General features: G+C 38.9%; 1 protein-coding gene across 1 annotated transcript in view; it reads left to right on the forward strand.

Moving 5' to 3' along the window:
* Nucleotides 1-8,803, forward strand: part of LOC135698167 (uncharacterized) — a 106,210-nt gene extending 97,407 nt beyond the window's left edge. Inside the window, exons 9-10 of the mRNA XM_065218097.1 lie at nt 4,574-4,745; nt 7,993-8,803. Of these exons, the coding sequence (XP_065074169.1) occupies nt 4,574-4,745; nt 7,993-8,182 (362 nt within the window). The 3' untranslated portion in view covers nt 8,183-8,803. The remainder of the gene's footprint in view (nt 1-4,573; nt 4,746-7,992) is intronic.
* The last annotated feature ends 2,556 nt before the right edge of the window (nt 8,804-11,359 follow it).

Below are 11,359 nucleotides of genomic sequence, written 5' to 3' on the forward strand. Positions count from 1 at the left end.
ATGAAAACTTTTATTATAAGCTTCCAAATGATGTATAATGTGAATATACTCCATCATTTAAAGTATAAAATATTGCCCCACAATATGAAAGATGCAACATCTTATTGAAACCATTCGGCTCGCTTGAATTTCACAATGGTTTTTTTGAAAATTGTTGAAAACTTTATTGATCCTGTACAATTTCAAGAGCTTGACTAGAAATAGTTTGGAGAGCATGTGGTCAAAAGGTTCCCGTGAACTTCCCGGGCTTTTTAGGGCAGTGTTCAAGACTTCATTTTGCCTGTAATCTTCAAAATCTGAACTCCAGAATATTTTGGAGAGCATTAAATATCTTATTGAAACCATTTGATAATGTGCCTGTTGACAGAAGGATCTCTTGAACTTCACGAATCCTTAAAGACTCTCAGGACATTGTTTAACACTCCGAATACGGTGGGTAAAAAACTTTACGCCGACTACGAAGCCTCCGAAAAACGTGTAACGGCAAGTTTGCAATGGCATAACTTAGCCATTTCTTAATGAATTTCAAAAATTATGGTACTTTTAGAATTCCTAGGGTTTGTAGATGATTTTGATTGTAAAAAAAATTGAAAATAGAGTCGTCTACTTTTTTAAAAAGCGAAAAGAGTTGTTACACGTTTTTTTGAAAGGTGTGTTTGTAGGGTTTTGCAAGTGGCGCAAGATCTGTAATTTAGATGAATGGGCACAAATGTTCACAATTAGCCAGAATAGAGTCATGGTTCCTATAAATGGATCCTGGAAACAACGAAATGGTCGTCGAAAAATCCGGAACATCCGTAAAAGTGGTCAGTCCATGTACCTGATCCTAGAGCTCTGCGTTTTTTTGAAAACAGGAACTGTGATATAACGGTCCCATGGCCTTCTAGGTACATGTTTATGTCATGACCGCAAATTAATTTATATATGACAGTTCCAAGTGTCATTCTAATATCACAGTTCCTAACGTTTTCACGAAAACCACGGAGCTCTAGGATCAGTTTCGTGAATTTTCCACTTTCACGGATGTTCCGGATCTTCCAGAGGACGGTCTCATGGCCATCAAGGTCCATGTTTATGTCACGACCCCAAATTCATTCTATCATCTCAGTTCTTAGTGTTTTTCAAAAACTGCGGAACTCTAGGATCAGTTTCATGGATTGACCACTTTTACGGATGTTCCGGATCTTCCGGAGGATGGTCCGATGGACATCCAGGTTCATGTTTATGGCACAACCCCAAATTCTTTCTATCATCACAGTAACTAATGTTTATAAAAAAAAACGAGGAGCTCTAGGATCAGGATCGTGGATTTACAACTTTTACGGATGTTCCGGATCTTCCGCTGGCCATCTGGGTCCATGGCCAAATTCATCGTTATATCACAGATCCTAATGTTAAAAAGAAACGCGGAGCTCTAGGATCAGTTTCATGGATTGACCACTTTTACGGATGTTCCGGATCTTCCGAAGGACGGTCCTATGGACATCCAGGTTCATGTTTATGTCACAACCCCAAAAAAATGCGGAGCTCTAGGATCAGGATCGTGGATTTACCACTTTTACGGATGTTCCGGATCTTCCAATGGCCATCTGGGTCCATGACCCAAATTCATTCTTATATCACAGATCCTAATGTTAAACAAATGCGGGGCTCTAGGATCAGTTTCATGGATTGTCCACTTTTACGGATGTTCCGGATCTTCCGAAGGACGGTCCCATGGCCATCCAGGAACATGTTTATGTCACAACTCTAAATATTTTTTTTATATCACAGTTTCTAATGTTTTTAAAAAAACCGCAGAGCTCTAGGATCAGGTTCATGGATTGACCACTTTTACGGATGTTCCGGATCTTTCGAGGAGCGTTCCGTTGTCTCCAGGGTCCATTTACAGGAACCATGACTGTATTCTGGCTAATTGTGAACATTTGTGCCCATTCATCTAAATTACAGATCTTGCGTCACTTGCAAAACCCTACAAACACACCTTTCAAAAAAACGTGTAACAACTTTTTCGCTTTTAAAAAAAGTAGACGACTCTATTTTAAATCTTTTTACAATCAAAATCATCTACAAACCCTAGGAATTCTAAAGGTACCATAATTTTTGAAATGTATTAAGAAATAGCTAAGTTATGCCATTGCAAACTTGCCGTTACACGTTTTTCGGAGGCATCGTATTCGGAGTGTTAAAACTTCCTGTTGATCTTCAAGATTTTAACTCCAGAATACTTTGGAGAGCGTTAAATATGTGCGGAGTCACTTTAAATGGTTGTCAAAAAATCCAACGATCAGGACCAAGACCAAGGCAGATTCGTTCGAAAGATAAAGAATAAGGATCAACACTTATCATTAAATAATATGTCATAAAGTGTCGATTAAATTTTCGAAGGGACGTATCAGCTTTTGTAAACAACCAACCAAATCAACGATCAAATGCATTGTTTACAAAAGCTGATACGTTCCTTCGAAAAAGTTATCGAGAAGTGTATCTTTGATGGCTGTCCAAATATATTCATACTAATGAAAATGTACAATTAATTCATTGCCAAAATCACTAATGATTATAGACAACAAAGAAAACTTGAACATTAAAATAACGGGTTTGAGGGAAAGCAGCAAAAGCATATTCGACCGTTTGACTTGATCAGGTTTTTACTTAATAACAATTTTAAATCTTGTTTAGAACTTTACAAAATATTGGCTCATTCAAGCAATTGTAATCAAATAATGAGAAAGTCACGAACGAGTTCTCATTTTTGCTCTGAAAAAAAATGCACCATTTTGTGAGCGGTATTGAGAGTAAAAGGCAAGAAAATTAACATCTTTCAAGCAAAATAACTTGAAAATTGAAAGTACCTGAGTACTGCGAACTCAGCGGATTTTATTTTTCAAGTGAGCTAGAAAACATCTTGAAAATCTTCCGCAGTTTGAAATTGTTTTGCTGAAACAGCTCACGAAATTGTATATACATGCTGTCAAATGAACTCTTGGCTCCTCCTCCTCTGCTCCAGATATAACGTATACATGGTGATGGGAGTGCACCTGCCCACAAAGCTCACATGACTCTTATAAAGTATAATTCATTCTTGTTTCAGCAATTCAGTTTTGTCATTATTAAAATCAAATAAAAACACTTTTTCGAGCATCACGCTCGATGATTTACATTATCCGCCTACTAAGGTTGATGTTTCGACAGTTTCATAATTATAATTCTTAATTTGTTTTCAGTAGGTGGCAACACCTTTACTTGTGGTTCAAACAGTAACTACCTACATGACTTCTGAGCTCTTTTGAATGTTTGGCTCCCGTTTGACAGTTTGACTCGGCTCCCAGATGACAAGCATTTTGAGTTAGTTCGCAGTACTCAGCTCCGCACCACTCAGATTAAAACATGTTGTGGATGTTGACAGAAGACCCACTTGAACTTCACAAACTCGAAAAGACATTGTTTGAGACTTCATTATGCTTGTAAAACTGCTTGAAACTATAATAGTTTGCAACAATTACAGTGATGGACAAAACAATAAGACCACCTGTGAGTTAAACATGAAAACCTTTTTATAACCGTCAATTAAATAAACACCAAAGCGAAACAACTTGATACTAGCCAAAGGTTTTACAGCATAACGTTCTCCAAAATGTCTGCGTAAAGATTATTGTATGTTATAATAAAGATATTGATCAATTATTATCTTAATCCAAAAGATAGGATCAACCCCTGACCAACCCTGGCTGGACATCTGACCTATCTTTTTCCATCTGATTCGACCAAATTGATCTTGGATTCGTTCAAACCATAGAATGCTTCTTTTGCAATTATTTTTTTTTGTAAGATTCGATGCAAGATCTCCAGTGCTACCAACAATCAATACGAAACTAACGATTTTAAATTGGCTCACTACTTGACTAGCCTATTGGTCCCACGCAAACGATTAACGTACCCCATTCTAGTCGAAATTCTAGTACTACACTATGTTTGTTTTGATTCGCTATGAAAGTTTGACAGATAAAATGAGGGGTTAGTGGATTTTCCTATGTTTCGAGGGGTGAATCGATTAGCTTGGGACCGAAGATAGTACAAGAGCTGAGCCAAAAAGTTGAGCATGTTTCTTCGGGACCTTCTAGTCTTAGAGTTACCTCTATGGTACTACCATTTCGAATAATTCAATTCCAAAAAGTATTCTCTATAGGTTTGCTTTATAGTCGCTTTATGCGTTCGGGTAATCGAAAGTATATTGTTTGTCACTGAACTCGTTAATTCTTATATGGACGGACATACCATTCTGCTAGTTGATCATTAGTATTCAAGCCTGGTAGGTATGAACTATTTTGCCATTGCGTTTGATATATCTAAACAAAACCTTTAAGATCTGCCACCCTGGCCGTGCAATTACTCTTTTCCAAATATGTATCGTTTTCATGATTTCAATTTTTTTTCCGTCAGGCGTGACTGGAATATTCACTAACCCTGTCTTGAGGCTTATTTTTTACGAAGAAATCGAAACCAACCATGTTGCCATTATTGACACCCGTCCAGATTATAATTCCTATCCATTATTTGTTTTTTCTTCAAGGTCGCTCCGTGGACAACACCCAACAGTGCCTCGATACGCCCTCGCGGTTGTGCAAAACCCGCTACAACACCACCGCCCCGATGTACGGCGTGAGTCTCACTTCCGGCCAGCCCGTGACGATCGTGCAAAAATTCCCCGATCTCCTGCAGCAGGTCGTCTTCGAAGTGTGCGAGTAAGTATATAGGTATGGTAGGTATGCCTTCCTCAGCTCATGAATAATTAACGAATTCGCAAAAAGTTGTTTATCTACTGCTTCATGTAAGTGCAAATGGCATGAACTCTTATCTCTTTTCACTCACTGCATCGGTAAAGATCATCTACGGGCGATTATTGACTCATCATCAATGCAAAAGTTTCTCTCCGAAGCTACTTGTTTATGAGGATGGTTGTTTCACTTTCGTTTGGTGGAGGAAGAGTGCTACGGTCATTAATTTTACTGCCACTGACCAATTGAATTCAGTATCGGCAGTTTTTACCGGCTGGTTACCTCTACAATCGTTGTGATTTTTTTTTCTACTTTTTGCGGTACTTTTTCTTTGTCCGTGCATATGAAGAAAATTCATATAAAGTTAATAATATAATAATAACAAAAATGACCACCGGCAATCCGGTCAACATCTAGCGGTATGGATTACACGCAGTTGCAATTGAAGCTGTGGACGTCTGCAGATGGCACTCCAACGGAAACGCCCGATTGATCATCAATTTTTTCGGTTTTGAAGCCACGAGTTCGACACTGCGAAAATCAATTGAATATGCCGGTTCAAGTAGATGACTGTGAACTGGAACTTCCTGTAGCATTCGTAACAGTATTACATCTCCGAATAGTGATGATGATGTCTGGAGGAATTGGCGCTAATACTTGAGTTCACGCAAGCCGCAAAGCGTACCCGATTTGATTTATCCATACCGATGTAAACGGTAAGGCGCCCAATTTAATCGGTTATGTGGTAACAATTACACTTTCTAGATTACAAGATAACATACGCTTAGTTAATGGGTAATTCATTACGAGAGCGGATGAAGAGAAACCCACCTGTCCGATGAAAAAAACAAGGTAGACCAAATCAGTATCAGTAAAGGTCCGTTTAGACTATCTGATTTCTTGGTCTGATTTTGACCGCCGCCATAATGAAAAATCTGCTCGAATTTACTTTCGACACACTTTGCTGGTGTTCACACTGCTTTCACATGTCGAAAGAGAACTGTCGATTCAGATTTTAAAACAAAACTGTATCAGGAATCAAAAGTAAATGCTTTCATAATTAATTGACCACTTTGTCACGCCAAAACTGACTTTCTACCAGCAATTTCATAAAACTTGATCAACTACTTTCTATTTTTTTATGAAACGCTCAAATGTTGGCTACTTTTCTCGTGGTTCTAGAAGAAAAAATCTCAAAATAATGTTTTATTTCAAAGTTCGAGTGGTAGTAAACGTCATAATAACTGCTCGAATCAAGTGGTTAATTATCGGAAAATTACTCTAGCTTCGGCAGGCGTATTTGCTTTTATTATTTTAAATAAAATGAGAAGAAGACGGCGAACTTTGTGCAGTAGGAAATGATTGCTCACGAGGAACACCAACCCGGATCTGGCTCATCTTGTCCTTCAAGAGCTGCGATATGAAGATGAAAATGGATTTCAAAACTTCACCAGGATGTAGATACCAACTTTCGACAAGCTAGTGGGAAAGTTCTCTATAGATTTACATGATTCCTTTGGACTTTGGACGTCCCTAAAGTTTTGTTGCTTTTCTCCGGTGAAATATCTTTCAAGATCAACTAGCTTTTCTGAATATCTGAAAATTTTTCGATAGTTCTACAGATTTCATTGAAATTATGTGTGGTCTTCAGAAGATCTGCAAATTTTCCTAAAAATCTACAAAGTTCTTGAATCCCTGAAGATTTAAGATCCTTAAAGATCAACAATTATCTCTGATGTTTACAAAATTTCTAATAATCTACAAACTTCTCGAAAGTTCTGTAATTTTCTCTGTAGATTTTCAGGATTCAATTAATATCTGCAAATATCTCTGCACATCTACACGATTTCCTAAAGAATTAAAAGATTATCTAGACATGTTTGAGATTTTGGCAGGTTTCATATTTGATCGAAGAGGCCGGTTCGTGGTCAGGAGGGTCTTCCCATCTTCGTGTGTCAGCCTTCACTTTTCTAAGGAAAATGCTTGTTGATTGGGACCATGTATATGACCATAAGTCCAAGATTTTCTTAGCAACCCATTTTTTCAGGTCCCCCCATGGAACCGCCTTGGGAAAACAGTTGGGCTTGTCTTCCAGAAGGGTATTACCACGAATGCCGCAGTGACCCGGAATCCATACAAATGTAGTGTTTCTGGGGGCATACCGCTGAATGGCTTGGATCCATGAGTTCTTGATAGAGTCTGAGTTGAGGGCTACACTTGCGGAGTCCGTAAATACGGCAATCGGCTTGTTTGAGGTAGTGGTAGCAGCAATAAAAGCAGAGACCGCTTCTGCCGAGAATATAGTGTACTGGTCTGGAAATCAATGAAGTACGGACATTTGGGGGCCCGTGATGCCGATGCCAACCCTTTCACGGGAAACCGATCCATCGGAGTAACGGATAGTGTGGTTGCAGTATCTGGTTCTCTGGAGTTCCGCGACGGATCTCACAAGTGCTGTAGAGTTGGATCCTGCCTTGAACTTCTTCTTTATCGCCAAGTCGATAATGGGCCCGGGCAGGTTCCAATCTCTGGCTCTACACCAATGTATGTGCAACGGTAAGGGATCGTCCATTAATTATGTCACACTTTTACGGGGGAGGGGGACGAGTTATACAAAAAAAAAAGGTCCATTAAAAAAATGTGACAAAGGGGGAGGGGGATTCAAAATGGACCTTCCCTAACTTGTTTTTTATGGATTCCTAAAACACTATTGTCTGCAACAAAGTTGTTCAGACACATTGTGAACGTGGAGCATTGTAAGCCCTTAACTCTACATAAAGCCACAAACGTTAATCAAACGACTTCCGATGGATCAGTGTTGAATTTCCTCACGTATCGACTTTCACATGCAAATAAAAACCAAACACAACTCCGCGCCACCGGTCATAAAAGTTATTTAGATAAAAGCAAAACATGAACTCACCCGAAGAAGTTCATCTCCTGCCGCACCCGAGCGGCGTTGAAGCCTTTTAATTTGCGGCACTTGTTTGTACCAGCTCATCACCACAAACAGTGTTGCAGCCTAATACAGCCAGAGGGGGAAAAAAAGCTAACATATGTTTGTCTGGCGCGGATTGATAATAAACCGCTCCTTTCCCTCTCGCACATGTTAGCAGCCTAATCATCATATAAAATAATTGCACCGACAAACCGACCCGTCAAGATCTCACGCTTGTTTCATGTGTGCTAATCTGTTTCTTCATCTCTTTTCTAGATCATCCGAGTGCGACGTGGTCCGGGGTGAATGTACCCAAACGTACGTCCCCTATCTGTTTCTGGTGATTCCGCTGGGACCGGTGACGCTAACCGGTCAGGATTATGTCCTAGTCGAGAGTGGATGTGTGTGCAAGCCAAAGTATGCAACGGAGAAACCCCGCGAATCCGGAGGAAACTTCATACCCTAGATATCGATCGACGCTGTTGAAGAAGATGTGCGATTAGAACGTTAGAGGGGGCAGTTGAACCACGAGTGTGAATTGAAGTGATGTTTTCTTTAACGATGCGGTTTCCTTGAAACCATTGCAGTTCGATGAGCGAGAGCAGGTGATTACAAAATGGATAATAAACCCAGACAGGCAAAACGGTTCGATCGTTTTTATGATCTTGAGCCGATAGCTAGTTCAAATATGAAAAAAAAATAAAGATTGCAGAAAATTAAAACACTAGGAAGAATAATACAAACTGACAACGAAGAGCCTAGCTTTAAGTTTATTTAATTTACTGGTGAGATAAAGTGCTGTTAGTTAGGGTCCAGCTTCCATCCCGGATAAATTAATTATTTCAGCTTTTTGTAAATATGTTTCCTACTTTTTTTCTATCAGGATATATCTAATAAGTAAAAGATAATATTTGCATTTCAACTCTTGGACGGTATGCGATCTGATCGAAATGACTCAAATTTCCGTCTTTTCACATTCTACTACGAGTGTCTACCGGCTTTGTCCTACTGTTTTCACTATCTATTTATGCATTTTGTATGTGCAAGAATGGAACTCAATAAATTATTTATTTTTAATTATACGAAATGGTAGCTGAGTTTTGTTTTAATATCACATTCTCCATTTTGTTGATTGAATCCTTCGTTTGAGGAGCCAGATCACGCAGTTTGGCAATGTCCGGATAATGACGCCGCCAGAGAGCGACTTTTGTATACCCTAGAGGTCCAAGGAAGACAATCCTATAACCCTATCAGAGACGTGTTGGGAACCCGCCATCTCTGCTATATGCAGTCAATTTATGTCTTTCTGCAAATGTCTAGTTTAAGAATTTAATTCCTTTGTCTTTTGTCTCTCTTTATTAGTTTTTGTTTCTCTTGTCCCCCCGTCTCGATGAGTCTCATCGTCACCCACCATAGTCGGTCGAAGTCGAACTAACAATCAATACGAAACTAACGATTTTAAATTTGCTAACTAGTTGACTAGACAGAGAAATAAGTGAATTTTGTTAAAAATAACAGGCCAGTGACAAGGCCTATATCAACAGCAACGTTTGACAGTAGGCAGCATGTCCCGGGCTCAAATTGTTTATTTTGCTGTACTGGGTTTCGCTGTCACGGTATAAGATGTTGCCTACGCGCCTGCCACTGGGCTGAAAAATAATGAACAATACATTATCGGCTTCGTAAAGTTAACGCGATTGAGCATTACAAATAATCGATTCAGATAAAAAAAAACTGGTCTTATCGTTACGCCAACTAACTCGGTGCGTGTCTACAGTTTCTTGAGCGTCCCACACTTTTTATGTCGTTTTCGTTTTTACTACACTACACCGGTGTAGTGTAAGCAGCAATAAGCACGAGCCATTGACAGCTCATCATCATTTGTTTGTAAACAAAGGTTCAACCGATAGCTACACCCTGAAATTTTTCGGTGTTCGGCGGTGTAGCACCGGTGTAGCTACACCGCAAAAACGAAAACGACATTAGATATTGCCCCACCTCTAATAGCGAATTCGTTTATTATCGGGGTTGGAACCAGTTCCAACCCAGTGCGAAACCGAACTTTTAGTCAGTGCGAACCTCAACCTGAGCTGGGTTTTAAAAACAAACGAGCAAACTGACGTTTGTCAGAAAACAAGCAGACCCAATCTTGATACCCGATCCAGGTTGGAACTGAATAATAAACGAATTCGCTATAAGTAAAAGTATGGCCGTCTGTCAAACGTTGTTCCAATCGAACCGTCAAAATGCACTGCTTTGCTCGATTGGAAAAACATTTTTTTCAGTTTTGTGGTGACAGTCGTCTATACTTTTACTATAGATAGCTGTACCATTACTCATGCTTGGCATGCACAGTTTTGGTCACGAACTGCTCATTTCCTAAAAACTTTGCACACAGTTGACGGAACATAGTTCTTTTTGAAGCAGTAGATAGAATAGAGTGTAAGCTTATTATAGATATGCAAAAAAAAACTAGATTTTAATGCTAGTAGTAAACTGTATTTGTTTTTGCGTTGCAAAAATGAGGTGAGAAATGCTCACTACACATCTCGGAATTAAATCGTTAAATTGATTAGTGTTGATTCAAATATTAAGCTTTACCTAATCTTCGCATATCTATAGTAAACTATGAGCCTACCCTAATAAAAATGGTATGGTTTATTTGCTTAACGACGTGTTCGGGGTATCATCCAAACCATTTGTGGAATTGTTCAATGATTTGGGTTATCGTTCGTTTGTGGTAATTTTTTATTAGGGTAATCTATCAATTACTTTAAAGAAAAATAAATTTCAACATCTAAGTGAAAAATTATTACTAAATGAGCAGTTGGTGTGTACAACTGTGCATGCCAAGCATGCCATTACTTCGGTGGCACAAAAGTCATCCAAGAACACTTTGCTTTAAGCCGATTTTTTTGGCTCTTTGCTAAGGCTGTGAACCATTTGCCGGGTTAAATTTAACTCGTGGTTAAAAGTGACATTTCGAAAGTTATTTTCTATGTTCGAAAATCGCTGTGCTGTCGATCGACCGGTTTTCGAGAAGAACTTAGCCAAGGTTGTCAAAATTTAACTTCTTGTCTGTCAGAAGTAACCACGCTCGGATAGCAGGGTTAATCGATAACTTTCCATCTGTCAAATTTTAACCAAAAGTTAAAATAATCCACCAAATGGTTCAGAGTCTAAGGCTGTGTTCCATTTGGCGAATTTTCACTTAAATTTGACACTTCGAAAATAAATTAAGATGTTCGAAAATCCCTCTGTTGTTGATCTTCCTATTTTCGAGAAGGTGTTTGTCAAAATTGATTCCTGGTCTGTCAGAAATAAGTCTGGTACAATAGCAGGTTTATTTGAAAATTTTCCATCTGGCAAATTTAAGTGAAAATTCACCAAATGGAACTCAGCCTAAGAGAAGAGGTTACAATCTGTTACAATACGGGGGCGAAAATGAACCACTTTTCTGTCAAACGTGAACCAGCTCCTGATTGGCCGATTTCATGTGCGTAAGATAGAGATAGATAAATATAGAGATAGAGATAGAAATAAAAGAGGAAGAAGCCAATTGTCACCTCTTCCTCTTAGCAACAATCAATACGAAACAAACGATTTTAAATTGGCTCACTACTTGACTAGCCTATTGGTCCCA

The sequence above is a fragment of the Ochlerotatus camptorhynchus genome, unplaced genomic scaffold (assembly GCF_037179485.1).
Source record: "Ochlerotatus camptorhynchus isolate MF236.1 unplaced genomic scaffold, CSIRO-AGI_Acam_v1.1 ptg000002l, whole genome shotgun sequence".
In the NCBI taxonomy this organism is placed as follows: Eukaryota; Metazoa; Arthropoda; class Insecta; order Diptera; family Culicidae; genus Ochlerotatus; species Ochlerotatus camptorhynchus.